Source organism: Heteronotia binoei, chromosome 20 (assembly GCF_032191835.1).
Source record: "Heteronotia binoei isolate CCM8104 ecotype False Entrance Well chromosome 20, APGP_CSIRO_Hbin_v1, whole genome shotgun sequence".
In the NCBI taxonomy this organism is placed as follows: Eukaryota; Metazoa; Chordata; class Lepidosauria; order Squamata; family Gekkonidae; genus Heteronotia; species Heteronotia binoei.
Genome location: NC_083242.1, coordinates 17,778,854 through 17,796,171, shown reverse-complemented (window position 1 = coordinate 17,796,171; position 17,318 = coordinate 17,778,854). Strand labels below are relative to the sequence as shown.

Genomic DNA, 17,318 nt, shown 5'->3' with positions numbered 1-17,318 from the left:
TGTGGGGGCAGAGCTGTTTGAAGAGATTATTGGTTCTTTGGTATATATGAAATGTCCCAATTTTTCCTGTTTAATCCAATGCAGTTTACAAAGATGCGCCGTACCACTCTCTGCAAAGGACAAACCACATAAACAGCCAGGAAAAAAGACTTTAGAATATTTGTGCTGATTTTATTATTTGCTTGCTGTCATTTAAATCTTTTAAAAACGATCTTCATCTCATTATGGAGGGGAGGGGTGTTAGTAAATATTTTCAATAATAGATGTTTCATTGACATTTGTGAAGTCCCCCAAGACCCAAGAGCTATTCTGCACCGCCTCCAAGAAATGGCAGATTGAGAATCCCTCTGTATGCTCCTGTTGGGCTTTGATTTGGTCCTTAAGAGTGATGAGCATTCAACAGAGGTCCTCAGATTTGGGGGTGGGTGGGCTTGAATACCAATCTTTGCCGATTAGAGAGCCAGTCTGGTGCAGTGGTTAAGGGAAGGGACGGTGGCTCAGTGGTAGAGCATCTGCTTGGTAAGCAGAAGGTCCCAGGTTCAATCCCTGGCATCGCCAAAAACGGGTCCAGGCAAATAGGTGTGAAAAATCTCAGCTTGAGACCCTGGAGAGCCGCTGCCAGTCTGAGTAGACAATACTGACTTTGATGGACCCAGGGTCTGATCCAGTATAAGACAGCATCATATGTTCATATGTTCAAGTTCGTGGACCAATACTCCTTCTAAACTGTGGGGTTTTGTGAGCAAAAATTCTACTTCATGAGCTACTGGCATTAAAATTGCGAGCAACTTCATTAACTAGTTTGCTCTGGGGCATTTTTCCTGAGCTGAGTCGAAAATATGTGAGCTGGAGGTTAAAAAACTGTGAGCTAGCTCACACTAACTCAGCTTAGAGGAACCACTGGCACGGACTCTTATCTGGGAGAACTGGTTTGATTCCCCACTCCTCCGCTTGCAGCTGCTGGAATGGCCACAGGTCAGCCATAGCCCTGGCAGAGGTTGTCCTTGAAAGGGCAGCTTCTGTGAGACAGCTCTCAGCCAATATCTACCTCACAGGGTGTCTGTTGTGGGGGAGAAAGGTAAAGGGATTGTAAGCCACTCTGAGATTCAGAGTGAAGGGTGGGGTATAAATCCAATATCATCATCATCACCACCACCACTATCGTTATCAGGGGTCATTTTGTAGAAAAATAGGTGGTGGAGCTCATCCAAGGATTGTTATGCAGCTGCACCTACTGTTCAATGGACAAGGAAGTGGAATTCTCAGAAGGAGGTGGAACTCTCAGAAAGGTTCAGGAGCTGTGCTCCTGCGAGTTCAAACTGAATTCGAGGCATGATCGTCATCATCTCCTTCTTCTTCTCCTTCTCCTCCTCCTCCTCCTCCTCCAAGTTGCCTTGAAATCTGGGCATTCTTGCTTCTAGCTTATATACACAGGCAAAGTCAGTATCTCTCTTTTGTGCCCTTTCCAAGCAAATGGTTTTTTGCAGGAGACAAGGAGCGGGTCGAATTCTTTGTGTTTTTAACCTAGGACGTTATCGCAGGACGCAACCCTCTGCCATTTTGAGCCTGGCATTCTCTGCCTGTCTGTGCTGCTGGCAGCTTTTCCCAAACATTATCCTTCGGAGAAGCACACCAGAGGTTGTCCTTGCTGGCTGCCGGAATTAAATTTACGGTTGCTACTGGTGACCTGGCGATTGTCGTTGTGGACTCCTGCCACACTGGTAGTCTTTATTTAATGAGGTCATTGGTGAAACTCATTGAAACTGTTTTCAATGCGCCATAACAGTAGGACTCCTTCCAGTTTTAAATGCAGCCGTTATAAGGACAGCAGTAGCTATCATACAATAATTAAAGGTGTGATAATGTTACAATAGATCATCGCAGCATCCCGAGCAATTTTCAGTTCTCCTGATCTCACCTTTAGGGATTGCAGAAATACAAGTTCAATGTGTCAGCTTGTTCCAGGGAACACGTTCAGGCTAGCCGAAAGCAAATTTCCCCTAATCCATCCCTTTTATTGTCCCATAATTTCATGCTGTGCTGCGATTCACTACTCCTTAATTCTAGTTTAACTAGAAGGGTTTCTAAAATTAATTTTGGAATTGGAGTATGGGCATCGTGCTGCAGCTTTCTGTAGCTGGCATTCAGCTGCATCTGTTTCCTCTCCTGCATTATCAACACGCACATGTCTGCCTTGATACAACACTGCAAAAATATACAGATAGTGAGAGGATCGTATATTGTGGCAGGGGATTTTCTGGGCGCACAGATGCGTATGAGTAAAACACTGCGCACTAAAGAATCTTAACGTAAGCATTGCTACAGCAACCAGTGTGGTGTAGTAGGAAGAAGAAGAAGAAGAAGAAGAAGAAGAAGAAGAAGAAGAAGAAGAAGAAGAAGAAGAAGAAGAAGAAGAAGAAGAAGAAGAAGAAGAAGAAGAAGAAGAAGAAGAAGAAGAAGAAGAAGAAGAAGAAGAAAACTGTTCTGTGAAAACCTGAAGCTGCAGGACAATAGAGTTGCCAGGCCTGGCCAGGCAATTGGCAGAAAACATGGGGGGACAAGGAATGGGGTTTGACTCTCAGCGACAGCATGATATTACTTCCAGGGGAAAAAAACCTGGAAATTATACCAGTGCTCTCTAGGAATTGCCCAAAATTCTGTGGCTTTACTATAGAGTTTCCAGTGTTCTCTAAAGAGGTGTGATGTGATTTCCATTTTTTTTTTCTCGAAAATGACATCAGGTCATTGGCCTGATAGCCCCAGCTCAGAGAAGTTGCAGGAAACAGGTGAATGCTGTTCACCAAGAAGAAGAAAAGAAGAAGAAGATGATGATATTGGATTTATATCCCACCCTTCACTCTGAACCTCAGAGTCTTAGAATGGCTTACAATTACCTTTACCTTCCTCCCCTACAACAGACACCCAGTGAGGTAGGTGGGACTGAGAGAGCTCTCTCAGAAGTTGCCCTTTCAAGAACAGTTCTGTGAGAGCTATGGCCATTCCAGCAGCTGCAAGTGGAGGAGTGGGGAATCAAACCTGGTTCTCCCAGATAAGAGTCCACGCACTGAACCACTACGCCAAACTGGCTCTCTCAGTGGGCAGGGACATGGTGGGGTGGCCACTGGCAATGGCATAATGCCACTTCCAGGAAAACACAGAAATGATGTCATGGCCTTCTAGGAATGACTAGAAACTTCATGATAAAACCATAAAGTTCTCCTCCTCCTCCCCCTTCTGGTTGGGGGGCCATGCCTGGCAATCCTATTTTAGAGAATGTCTGGTCCAGGCGTGTCGAACTCATTTGTTATGAGGGCCGGATGTGACATAAATGAGACCTTGAGGGGCCGGACCACGTCAGGTTGGGCCAGGCCATGTCAGACCAGGCCATGGGTGTTCCTCTTTAAGATTAGGTAGCACAGATATAAATTTTATAAAGAACACAAGTACAAATACATATTTTTAAAAAAAATTAAAACAGGCTTAAAACGTTAGCACTCCTTGGTCTTAAAGGTGCTTTCTTTGTATTTCTCCCATAGGAGCCAGAGAACTGGGCAAAGGAAGCTCTGGCTCTTTCCTTCCTTCCCCAGAGACTGGGGGGGAGGGGGGGAGCCTCAGTCAATAGAAGGAAGAGAGGCTTGGCTCAGTAGCTCTGCTGTGCAATTAAGAGAGCCTGGCAAAGCAAGCTCTCCCTCCCCTCCTTCCTCCCCAAGGGAGGAGCCTCAGCCAATGAAGAAAATAGAGGTTTTGTTCTGTAGCTCCTGCGTGATTGAGCAAGCCTGGCAAAGCAAGCTGTGATGCAGAAGGAAGCAAGAGAGAGGGGGCAGAAAGCGGACAAGAGCAAGTTGCTCAAGGGCCTGAAAGGAGCCCTCCAGGGACCTGATTTGGCCCCCAAACTGCACGTTTGACACCCCTGGTCTAGTCCATGCAACAGGAATGTACTTTTTAAAGTAGCAAAACTGTCCTTTGCACACCCATGTTCTCAGCAGAACGGCTTATCAAAGGGCATCCATTCCTCCACAAAAAGAACAAGTAATGCAAAGCAGAAGGGGTATGAAAAAAAGGGAACTTTATGTCCTTAAAGCTGAATCACTCAGGCAAGTAGTGGAAGACACCTATTAGATGATTGGATTCTGCCGGGGCTGGATGATTTCCTAATTGGCACTTAGGGTCTCATTTGTCTGCCTTTGAGATAATTTCACCATCACCTTTTTGTCTGTTAGAGAAATGAAAAATGCTGCAGGCTTTTTTGGTAAATGCAAGAGCTTTTGTCGTGAGTCGAACATCTGCTCTCTCGACTGACTCTTGAGGAGAGCGTCTCGGAGTGAATCCTATTGGAACGAAGAGCTGAAGGAGGATGGGTTTCCCTTTCCTCGTATTTAATGCATAAAATAGGAATAAGCGGATTCCCCCCATGTCATTGTTTCAGAAATTATGATTTGTGCTGGGTTCCACTCCTCCTGAAATCTGACATCTCCAGGATAATTTCTAAAACAAATTCCACATTTGAAGCTCCCTTATAGAGCTCTTGCTTTGGGGGTTTCCCAACCCCCAAAAGAGAAGAGCGCCGTGGCGCAGAGTGGTAAAGCTGCAGCACTGCAGTTGGAGCCCTCTGCTCACGACCTGAGTTTGATCCCAGCGGAAGCTGGTTCAGGTAGCTGGCTCAAGGTTGACTCAGTCTTCCACCCTTCTGAGGTCGATAAAATGAGTACCCAGCTTGCTGTGGGGAGAGTGTAGATGACTGGAGAAGGCAATGGCAAACCACCCCGTAAAAAGTCTGCTGTGAAAAAGTTGTGAAAGCAACATCACCTCAGAGTCGGAAATGACTGGTGCTTGCACAGGGGACTACCTTTACCTTTCCCTTTTAACCCACCAGCCAGAAGTGGACTGGCAGGGGCATCCTCACGTGACATTGCCTGCACGATTATATCGCCCGGAAGTGACGTCATCACACCGGCAATATTATGCGCTGGCTGCTCTGGGCATTTCCGGGAAACCTCTATGGTTTCCCCAGACGTTCTAGCAATTTGGGAGGAAAACACCATAGAGCAAAAAAAGTCCCCCACCGGAGGCCGCGAGGGATGTGGAAACCCTACTTATAGATCAGTGGTCTATCAAGATCAGTATTCCCCAGGGCTTTTTTTTGTAGCAGGAACGTCTTTACATATTAGGCCACACACTCCTGATGTAGCCAGTCCTCCAAGAGCTTACAAAAAAGAGCTGTGTAAGCTCTTGGAGGATTGGCTACATCAGGGGTGTGTGGCCTAATATGCAAAGGAGCTCCTGCTAGAATTCCACCCCTGATGTGGCCTAATATGCAAAGGAGTTCCTGCCACATAAAAAGCCCTGGTATTCTCTACTCAGAGTAGTAGCTGCTCTGCAGGGTCTTAGGCTGAGGTCTTTCACATCACCTGCTGCCTGATCCTTTTATCTGGACATGTTGGGGATTGAACCTTGCACCTCCTGCATACAAAGCTGATGCTCTGCCGCTGAGCCACGAGCCATCCTTTTTCAGAGGATGCCCAACTTCTGTAGCCTCCAGGTTCCAAGGCATGGCAGATTCCCTCATCAGGCAGGAATTCAGAATCATCTTTGGGGAGGGACGGTGGCTCAGTGGTATAGCATCTGCTTGGTAAGCAGAAGGTCCCAGGTTCAATCCCCAGCAACTCCAACTAAAAAGGGTCCAGGCAAGCAGGCGTGAAAAACCTCAGCTTGAGACCCTGGAGAGCCGCTGCCAGTCTGAGTAGACAATACTGACTTGGATGGACTGAGGGCCTGATTCAGTACAAGGCAGCTTCATATGTTTAAATCTTCTGTCTTTCCCCCTTTCTGATTATCTCATTGTGTAAACTAGAAGATGCTTCCACCGTCGAGGGTAGTTTCCAGGATGTGCAATTTTGAGAGTTGCTACTTGCTCAAAGCACCGGAGACCGCGTAAGCCGCAAGTTCAATTCTGAAATTAATTTCACATCCTTGTTGTAACACCTCTGAATCTTGTAAAGGCTTCACTAAGGCTGTCTGTCTCTATTCTGTACCTTTTTCATTGTCGTCGTCTTCTTTTTTGCTATGACTCATTTTTTCACTCTGTGTGTAATTGAACAAAGGTGAACTCCATCTAGAAGTGCAAACGTTTTTTCCTCTCCTTCCTGGTGTGCCATGACCTAAGTATGAAGGAACATAACAAATAATTAGAGCCTGTATGGCTAGAAGTCATACCTCCACACATTGAATTTCAATTTATCCTTAAAGCACATGCCGCTACGGCACAATGAGAGGGTTCTTTTACTAATAGAGATTCGGAAAGTCAATGCAATGTTTCTGTAGGCATTTGAATGGCTGACATGGAGAGCATTGGTTGGAGTGTATTAAATAATGGTCAGCATGAGTGTGACGGCCAGCATATGGAAAGAAGAGAAAAATCATAGCTTTTGCCTGCCCCCCCACCCCTTTTGCAGTATTGACAGAGTTTTGGCATTTCTTATAGGTTTTATTTCACACAATAAAGCCGCATGGCTTGTCGATCCAGAAAGCAGAACATTAGATTGAAATGCCACTCTAATTGCTGCACCCTGCTGGCTCTGATGTCTGCGAACGCTACTCTTGCTCCTGGGCATCTGAGGCAGGCTTGCCAGTCCCCAGGTGGGGGCGGGGGATAAACGTCAGATGTTTGAGAGCCGTTAGACATCAATGTCAGGTGCTTGAGAGAAGGAAGGAAGGATAGTAGATGGGGGACGGAAGGTGGAAAGAAAGCAACTTTAACTTTAAATACATTCCCCAAGTTGCTGGCTGGCTTGTCTTGGAGAAGTGATTTAAACAGAGAAATGCCTTCTCCCAGCTGACTGAAAGGGCGGTGAGGGCCCCAAGAGCCACACAATATGTGTGAAAGAGCCACATGTGGCTCCTGAGCTGCAGTTTGGCCACCCATGATCTAGGACAAAACTTAGGTTGGTGCAAACAAAAAACAGATGACTTCTAGCTTCTCCCGTGTCATAGAATCATGGAATCATAGAGTTGGAAGGGCCCCTCAGGGTCACCTCGTCCAACCCCCTGCACAATGCAAGCAATTCACAAGCAACTCTCCCTTCTTCTCATGATCTGCCTAAGTTCACTGAATCAGCATTGCTGTGAGATGGCCAGCTAGCCTCTGTCCTTCGGATGCGAAGAGTCCTTTGTATAAGAAGCAGCAGAAGCAGTATGTGCCTGAAAGCAGTATGTGTCACTTTTTTAATTGCAATGCAAAACTGCCAGACCCAGTCTGGAGGAAAGGAAATAATTTATTTGGGTATTAATATCAAGGCTTTTTTGTAGCAAGAGCTCCTTTGCATTATTAGGCCACACACCCCTGATGTAGCCAATCCTCCAAGAGCTTACAGGGCTCTTCTTACAGGGCCTACTGTAAGCTCTTGGAGGATTGGCCACATCAGGGGGGTGTAACCTAATATGCAAAGGAGTTCCTGCTACCAAAAAACCCCACAATCCTGTTGATATTCAAACATCACAGCAAACCATATGTTGATTCAAGGGTCCCCAAAGAGGACACTTTGGGTGGTGCTCTTACGCACAAAGGAAGGAGAGGGCGATGAGAAATGAACACACAAAGGCATGGCACCGTATTGTTTCTGTGCCCATCACAGTCAAACACAGCAGGGACTGTACTTGTTTATTTTGTGGCTGCCTTTGTGTGTGTGTGTGTGTGTGTTCCATGTATTTGAAAATGCTCAGCTCTTAAATTCTGCAGGAGGCTCATACCAAGGGGAAGAGAAATGTGTCTGGCTTCTTGTCTCCCCACCAACTGAGCACCTGGTTTTGTGCTGTCCCTGGTCTCATTTCTGCTTTTCCTCTTAAGTCTGCGACTGCTCGTTCGACTCAAAGATTCTGTCTCTTGCCTGCATCTCTGCCACCCTTCCTCACTTGCAAGGGGAAGCGTGAACGGCATAAGATGTCCTTTTAAACTTGAATAACTCAGCAGGGTTACTGTCACTCACACGTACAGCTCTTTTTCCTGAGATGAAGAGAAAATGTGAGGTAATAACTCATGGAATCTGCCTCATACTCTGTCAGACCAGTCCATCAGGGCTCATATTCTCTACTCAGAATGGCTGCAGCTGTCTAAGTTCTCTAGCTGAGTCCTCAGTTTCCAGGGCTTTTTTGTAGCAGGAACTCCTTTGCATATTAGGCCACACACCCCTGATGTAGCCAATCCTCCAGGAGCTTACAGGGCTCTTCTTACATAGCTTCCTGTAAGCTCTTAGAGGATTGGCTACATTGGGGGGGGGGGGGTGTAGCCTAATATCCAAAGTAGTCCTGCTACAAAAAACGTCCTATCAGTTTCACATCACCTACCCCTTTGATGCCTTTTATTGTTGATGTTGGGGATTAAACCTGAGACCTTCTGCATGCCAAACAGATACTCTGCCACTGAGCCACAGCCCCTCCTCGGTGAACTACCCACCACCGTTGCAGAGTGATTGGAAGGGAAGAGGAGAGAATGGCTGGTTGCTCTGGTGAGCTGTAAGAAGCCAGGCATAAAAAAACTAAGAGGCTCTCTGTTTTTTTTCTTTCTGTTTCTGTAGTGCAGACTGGTAAAGCTACAGTACTGCAGTCCGCACTCTGCTCACAACCTGAGTTCAATCCCAGCAGAGGTTGGGTTCAGGTCGCCAGCTCCAGGTTGACTCAGCCTTCCATCCTTCCGAGGTCGGTCAAATGAGTCCCCAGCTTGTTGGTGGTGGAGTGGGGGGGAAAGTGTAGATGACGAAGACAACGGCAAACCACCTTATTAAAAGTCTGCCATGAAAACATCGTGATGCGACGTCACCCCAGAGTTGGAAACGACTGGTGCTTGCACAGGGGACTACCTTTACCTTTTTTTTTCAATGCATGGAGAGGCGAGGTTGCAGTAATCAAACTTCTTTTATTATCAATAACAACATGGTAATGGCTGACTCAAGACTATTGAATTGGGCCAATGGGGCCAGCTATATACACAGTCAAGTTCCCGCACTGAGACGCCATTGGGCCGTTTGAATCAGCAGGGGGCTGGTGATTGGCCAGTGAAAGCAGGGATTTGGATCCTGCTGCCCATTGTTACCATGTCCCCAAGCTCAGTCCTAAAGGCTTCCATGAGCCAGCAGGAAGTAAAGGAACACACGAACCAAAGAGTTCACATACCACATACACAGCACTTACTTTTTTTGGGGGGGAAAGGGTTTATTCTTTCTTCTTTCTTTATTTTAATGCTTCTTTTGTGTTGCCGTATAATGCAGGAGCAACAGCAACAGAACCCTTCAGAAATCTAACACGTCGTCTAAATCAGCAGTCGTCACACCTCTCTATCTAGGGCTCTTTTTCTAGCAGGAGCTCCTCTGCATATTAGGCCATGCCCCCTGATGTAGCCAATCCTCCTGGAGCTTCCAGTAGGCCCTGTAAGAAGAGCCCTCTAAGCTCTTGGAGAATTGGCTACATCAGGGGTGTGTGGCCTAATATGCAGAAGAGCTTAGCACATTCCTATCCCCCCCCCCTTTCCTTCAAGGACTTTGGGTGGGGGAGCATGGTTCAACCTTCCCCGTTTTATCCTAGCAACTACCATGTGAGGTTGGGTAGGCTGGGACACTGTGCCTGCCTATAGTGGCTGAGCTGAGATTTGAACCCGTGGTTTCTCAGATCTGAGGCCGACAGTTTAACTGATGCGCCACACAAGCCCCCTACAGCCAATGCTCCCTCTGAGCTGTGGAGTCTTGTGAGCGGAAATTCTACTTTGTGAGCTACTGGCATTAAAGTTGTGAGCTACTGCATAAATTAGTTTGCCCTAGGGCCATTTTTCATGAGCTGAGACAAAAATGTGCGAGCCAGAGGCGAAAAAACTGTGAGCTAGCTCACACTAACTCAGCGTAGAGGGAACACTGCCCACAGCTGGTGGCGGTAGCTGGTGTAAACAAATCACGCATCTGTGAAGAAGCAGACCGATTTCGCACTCAGCTTACCCCGCTGTCACGTTCCTCTTCTCTGTGCAGCGTCCGTCGGATTTCCCACTATCTGCGCCAGAGTTACAGGAAGTGTTGCAACTTTTGCACAGCAAACGGAAACTGGTTTTTAGTGGTTTCCGTTTGCTGCACAAAAGCCGCAACGCTTCCTGTAACTCCGACGCAGACAGTGGGAAATCCAGTGGACGCTGCGCAGAGAAGAGGAACGTGACAGCGGGGTAAACTGAGTGTGAAATCAGTTGCAGTTTTTATTGCCTGTCCTGGATCTATTGCTCATCACTTTTGCAGGGCATCTGTTCTTGTATTACGAAAGAGAGAGACAGAGACAGACAGAGAGAGAGAGAGAGAGACAGAGAAAGAGAGAGACACAGAGAGAGATTTGCCTCTTCCTACCAGCAGTAATTTTATCATCCTCTCTCCTGTCCTCCTTAGTCAGCTGTCTGCTGAACCAGAAAGCCCCAGACCCTGGATCCTTTGCCCTCCCAGCTTCATCTTTATTTGTCTGTCCTGAATCGACTGCTGGCGTTTATTTATGTTTATTCATGTTTCTTTGTCCGCCCTGAGTCTACCGCTCATCGCTTTTACAGGGTGTCTGTGAGCTCTGGTATTATGAAAGACCGCCAGAGAGAGATCTTGGCCTCTCCCCACCAGCCGTAATTTTATAATCCTCTCTCCTGTCCCCCTTAGTCAGCAGTCTGCTAAATCGAAAAGCCCCAAACTCTGGAGCCTTTTGCCCTGCCACTTTCGTGTTTATTTCTGTGGATTTGGTTTTATCTGCAACCACCGCTTCGAAGAAAGGACCTGAGATCTTCTCCCCCCTCCTTTGATTTTTCCTCCTCCCCCACCTTACAAACTCACTCTGCTTGGCTTGCTGTCTCCAGACGGGCAAGTGGCCAGCGTCCATGACCACCCTGTCTGCCTTTGTTGGGGCACTGGGCGCGGTCACTTCACTCCGTGGGCCTAAGATGGCTGCCTCTCCCTGTGGAGCGTCCCCCTCTGCTCGCTCGTCGTAATCTGACATTGGATGCTGAGGGAGCTAATGAGATTGTCACAGGTTCAGCTTTCTAGCTCCGCAGAAGGGCTTAAGCATTCTGTGGATTTCATTTACGGCACAGAAGCTACCAGCGGCTCGACAGCTTTGTCCTATACAAATCTCTCCACATGGAGGTGTGCTGAGAATGGCATGCAGTTGAATGGAAACTTCCAAAGGTGGTGGTTATTGCCCAATGTGCAAGCTGGGAAAGAAGCTGTGTTAAGTAATGGAGGGTACTGAATCACTTGGGGAGCGACGGCACCTCTCCAGAGGCAATGTGCTTTGTCTTCATTGCCATTCCTGAGGTTGTTGATTACTCCCTCAGGTTTATATTCTGTCTTTCTTCTAAGGAAGTCAGAGTGGCAATAAATAAGTGGGATGGTCATACTGGACGATTCTGGTCACCCCGTCTCAAAGAAAGCTAATCGCTGAGCTAGAAAAGGTGCTGAAAAGGGAAATCAAAATGGCAGCGGTTAGAACAAGTGTTGTCAGGTTTGACTCAAGAAATGTCTGGGGACTTTGGGGGTGGAGCCAGGAGCAAGGGCATGACAAGCACAGTTGAACTCCAAAGGGAAGTCTGGCCATCACGTTTAAATGCCTTCCCTCCATTTGGAAATAGTGAAGGAGAGGGGCACCTTCTTTTGGGGGCTCACAGAATTGGACCCCCTGGTCCAACCTTTTTGAAACTTGGGAGTGTTTTGAAGAGAGGCACCAGATGCAATGCTGAGAAATTGCTGGCTCTACCTTAAAAAAAAAAAAAAAGGAGCCTTCCAGAGCCCCAGATACCCACAGATCAATTCTCCATTATACTGTATGTGGATCGGGCTCTATAGGGTATAATGCAGTGCCCAGCAGACATTCCCCCTCCCTGCTTTCTGCTAGCCCTGAAGTGGGAGGAACACCTTCCCTCTGAGGTGAGGCTAAAGAGTTTGGAGTGTTTCATAAAGGAGGGGAAATTACCAGTGGAGTAAAAACATAGAAAGACAGGGCTGGGAGACACCTCTGGGGTCTAGTCTAACCCCCTGCACGATGCAGAAAATTCACAACTGCCCCTTTCCCCCAGCGACCCCTGCTCTATGTCCAGAGGAAGGCAAAACTTCAGCAAGGGACTGCTCTCTCTCTCTTGTGAAGCGAGGATGTCACCTGGAAGTGACATCACCGCACCAGGGACGTCACACTGGGAACGCTCTAGGACTTGCGACAAAACTCTATGGCACCATCCAGGGTGGTACCATAGAGTTTCACTGCAAGTCCTAGAACATCACACCTGGGACACTCTAGGGTCCACAATTAAATTCTATGGTACCACAGAGTTTTACTATGAGTCCTAGAGTGTCCCCGGCACAACATCCCCGGTGTGATAAAGTCACTTCCGGGTGATGTCATTGTGACAGGGGCAGCGCATGGCAATGGGGCTCATCGGGAGTGGGGAACCCCCCAGCTGCCTGCTCCCTGCTGGTGGGTTGTGGTCCTCCAGACCGGGGGATTCCCGTCCCCCAACAGGAGCTTAGCAGCCCTATCGGAAGCTCTGCTTAGGATGGTTCTTTCAGCCTAGTTAGTATAAGGTTACCAGGTCCCCTCTTCATCCCAGCTGGTGGATTTAGGGGGTATTCCAGGGGTCTTGATATGATAACGACACCCATATATGACATCATTGCATCGGGGACATCACATGATGATGTCACTGTTTGTTGGTGAGTTTTCCTCCATGGGCAAGCTGACTGGTGGTGGGCTAAAGCCTCCACAAGTGGGGGAACCCCTTCCAGCACCGGGGGAGGGGGCTGGCAACCCTAGGAGGAGTGCATCGAGCAAGCCTTCCTCTGCTGGAAAAAGGTCCTTGAACTGAAAGAAGGCTCCCGCACCAGCAGGACAGATCTGAAGAATCCAAATGGTAGCTCTCGCTTTGAAATGGGTTTCGGTTCTCTTTGTTGGATTTCCTTTGTGTATCTCCCCATTTATTATTCAGTGACTTATTTGTGAGTCACTGAAGAACTTTGGCTCAGGCAGCTCTGCTTAAGCGGGGCGTCTCAGCTCTCCTTAAAGCAGAGCAGCATCATTCTACTCACGGAGAGGTGAGCCCGGGGAACCTCCTGATCTTTGGACGGCAGCATATCAGTGTAAATCAGAGAGCATTATGCATCCTTGAATCCCACTGAGAGACTTGCTGCTTTAAAGTCCCATTGCTTTCAACTCCTCCACTGAGCCGTGAACACACCAAGCTGCCTTATACTGATACTGAATCAGACCATCGGTCCATCAAGGTCATTTTTTGGTCTGCTCAAACCAGCAGCAGCTCTCCGGGATCTCGGGCAGAGGTCTCTCACATCATCTGCTACCTGATCCTTTTAACCGTAGATGCCAGGGATTGAACTTGGGGATGTCTGCGTGCAAAGCAGATGCTTTACCATTGAGCCACAGTCACTCTTCTTCTTAGAATTTTGCTAATGTCGCTCATTGTGCTTAGGTGTAGCTGAATATACACTTTCTCCTCTTTCCTTTAATGGTTGAGATGACCAGTTTTTTGTGTTATTTCCTTAGGCAAATTTATTTGTTTATTTCAGAGCAGGGGTGGCTAAATTTGCTTGACATGAGAGCCTCATAGAGTAAATGTCAGATGTTTAGAGCTGCAAGACAGGAAGGAAGGAAGGTGATAGACAGACAGGGAGCAGTGGGAAGAAAGCAACTTTAAATGCATTTGTACTGAAATATCTACTAGATAAGAAACACAGGAGACATAATAATTGTTAAATTTTGTGTTCTGATATTTATTATACCAAAAATTTACAGTAAGAATATTGAGCATGGCAAGGCTTTGTGATTATTTTGCAAGATATGAATGTCAGATATTTGAGAGCTGCAGGAAGGAAGGAAGGAAGGAAGGAAGGAAGGAAGGAAGGAAGGAAAATAGATGGGGGGAGGGAGGAAGAGGTGAAAAGAAAGCAACTAACTTCAAATGCATTCTCCAAGTTGCTGGTTGGCTTGGCTTGGAGAAGTGATTTAAAGAGAGAAATGCCTCCTCCAAGCTGGCTGACGGGGCAGTGAGAGCTTTGAGAGCCACACAATATGTGTGAAAGAGCCACACGTGGCTCCTGAGCCTCAGTTTGGCCACTCCTGTGCTAGAGTGAAGAGCCCAGCTGGGAATCCTACTGGTTACTCGTCTAGTGGGTCTGTGCCTTGTTCCTTTGGAATGGGGGAGTAGCCTGTTTAATTCAACTGCACCTACTCTCCTTTAGGAAGTGTTCCTTGACCTAATGCTGTATTGGTTTAATGAGTGGGATACAACGTTGACATTTAACCCCAACACCCAATCATTCTTTTTAAAAATCAGACTATTCCCCTCTTGTTTTCTTTCCTGCAGATGCAACGCAGATGAACAATGTGGTGCCGACCTCTCCCCTCCTTCCTCAACTAACACACCCACACTCCTATCCCAGCATGGGACAGATCACAAACCCATATGAGCAGCAGCCTCCGGGAAAGGAACTGAACAAGTACGCTTCCCTAAAGGCAGTGGGTAAGGAACAACAGTGCGGTTTTATTCCCTTCTGGGTTTGTTTCCCTGTCTGCCATTCTAACCAATTTACTATTTGCAGGGGTCATTTCCTAGATAAAGAGGTGCCAGAGTTCATTAGCACAACTCATTCGCATCTGCCACACACCCCTGACATCACCGGAAGGTGTACTAAATTCTATGGGCTCAGCATCTACCTGAAAATACTTCTTGAATTATAATTGTCATCATAAAACCCCGGGCTTTTTTTGAGGAGGAATGCACAGGAATGCAGTTTCAGCTGGCTTGGGATCTGGAGGTGTGGCCTAATATATAAATGAATTCCTGCTATGTAAAACAATGGTGACATCAGGGGGCGTGGCTTAATATACAAATGAGTTCCTGCTGGGCTTTTTCTACCAAAAGAGCCTTGATAAAACCTTATTCCCAACATACTTTTAAAATTACTTTCTCCTAGGTGGCCATAGCAGCATGTTGAAGATTTCCTTCTGTCTGCTTTATATGTTTTGGTTATATTCTCATTTTTTGTGGGGGAAAATATTGGAAAGTTTGTTAAATCTTAAAGTTCAGCAAAATTTTCGCAGGGGAGTTGAACAGTGAAGCCCAGAAGCAAGTATTGGGGGGGGGGGGGTAAAGAAAGAAAGAGCACAAGAGATTCCGGAGCTCCGCTCCTGTGAGCTCCAGCCCAAAATGAGGCCTGACTATTTGACTCCTAAACTCAAGTGAAACATAATCTTTCTTGAGCCAGTCTGCTGTAGTGGTTAAGTGCACAGACTCTAATTTGGGAGAACCGGGCTTGTTTCCCCACACCTCCACTTGCAGCTGCTGGTATGATCTTGAGTCAGTCATAACTCTCTCAGAAATTTTCCTCTCAAGAGCAGTTCTTGGAGAGCTCTCTCAGCTCCACTTACCTCTCAGGGTATCTTTTGCAGGGAGGGGAAGGGGAAGGAGCTTGTGAGCCGCTCTGAGACTTCGAGTGAAAGGCAGGGCATAAATCCAATCTCTTCTCTTCTTGAATTTCTGGATTTTATTGTGCTGGCTCAGAGCGGCTTATGATCTCCTTTCCCTTCTCCTCCCCACAACAGACACCCTGCGAGGTGGGTGGGACTGAGAGAGCTCTCCCTGAGATGCTCTTGAGCAGAACAGCCTTGAGAAACTTTGTAGATGATCCAAGGTCACATCAGCAGCTGCAAGTGGAGAAGTGGGGAATCAAGTCCACACGCTTAATCCCTACATCAGACTGGCTCTCTGGGATCCAAGGATCATTTTGGAGAACCTGCTTTTATATTTAAAACCACTTTGCCTTTTCTTTAGGAAGTGCCAGATGCCTGCTAAGAAGTTCTTGTTTTGTCAGTTCATTCTGCCCGTATCCCTACTAAAACTTCCATCTCTTTGAAGGTAATCCCCAAATTGGCTTAGGTGCTGTTTACTGCAGCTTTCTCTTTCCCCTTGTTCATCCAAACCTTTTCTCTCCAATTGATCCCATGCATCACTGATCTTCATGTATGCATTACAAGCCACTGCAAAAAAAAACCCCTCCCAATGTGGATACAAATATACAGGGGAAAACCAAAGGAGTCAAGAGAACCGAAAATCTCCAAAATTTTGGGCTATGACTTTAAGAAAACTGCAGAGACTTTTTTGCTTGGATTACAATTAGAAAAATTTCCAAAGGAAGACAGGACTTTAATTTGATATTTGCTCTCAGCTGCTAGGACATTGTATGTGCAGCTGTGGAAACAAGAAAAAATACCAGAGAAATGGGACTGGATTGTGAAAGTTTTATCGTGGAGTGAGATGGATAAATTAACAAGAACTCTAAGAGACTATGATTTAGATGTGTTTAAAAAGGAGTGGAAGAAATTTAAAGGATATATAGAGAAAGAGTGGAACGTAAAAAGACATTGGACAATTTTTTAGTATGAATGGGGGGGGGTGGAGTATTGAATTTTGATTGGTTAGGGGTATCTTTATAATTGAACACATATGTAGGCACTTGACAACATGACCATGCTAGAAGGAGACTTTTTAAAAAAACAAAAGCTGGGAATAACAGTTCCCATAAGACCAACATATGGAAAGGTTATGGAATTATTTTTTGGCACCAGTGGGAGACGAAAACACAACATGTACCATATTTGCGCAATGTTGCATCTCTCTTTGCCTTTTTAAAATCTGGATACTGTTGATTGGATGAGCAGCCAGTGTGACACAGCAACAAAAAAGGCTAATACCATATTGAGGTATATCAACAGAAGCATAATATCCACCTTGCAAGATGTTGTAATCCCACTGTACACTGCATTGGTCAGGCTGCGCCTGGAGTATCATGTGTAGTTCTGGATGTGGACAGAATGGAGCAGGTGCAGAGGAGAGTGATGAGAATGATCAGGGTCCTGGAGACCAAGCCCTGTGAGGAAAGGCTGGGGGACTTGGGAATGTTCAGTCTGGAAAAGGGGAAGCTGAAGGGGGCCATGCTTGCTCTCTTTAAGTATTTCAAGAGCAGTCACTTAGAGGATAGTAGGGGGCTGTTCCTGTTGGCAGCAGGGGAGAGGACTTACAAGAATGGGTTTAAATGAACAGCAGGAAGGTACCGGCTGGATATTAGGGAAAACTTTTTTTACAGTAAGAGTTGTTCAACAGCTACCTAGTGAGGTGGATGAGCTCCCCCTCCCTGGCAGTCTTTCAGCAGCAGCTGGAGAAATACTTGGCAGGGATGTTCTAGGCCACGGGTGTCAAACATGCGGCCCAGAGGCCAAATCAGGCCCCCGGAGGGCTCCTATCAGGCTCCTGAGCA

General features: G+C 46.7%; 1 protein-coding gene across 1 annotated transcript in view; it reads left to right on the top strand.

The window, feature by feature from the left end:
* The window catches only part of SHISA9 (shisa family member 9), a 459,802-nt gene that overhangs the window by 380,784 nt on the left and 61,700 nt on the right, over positions 1-17,318 (top strand). The window contains 1 exon segment of the mRNA XM_060260483.1: positions 14,369-14,524. Coding sequence (XP_060116466.1) covers positions 14,369-14,524 — 156 coding nt within the window.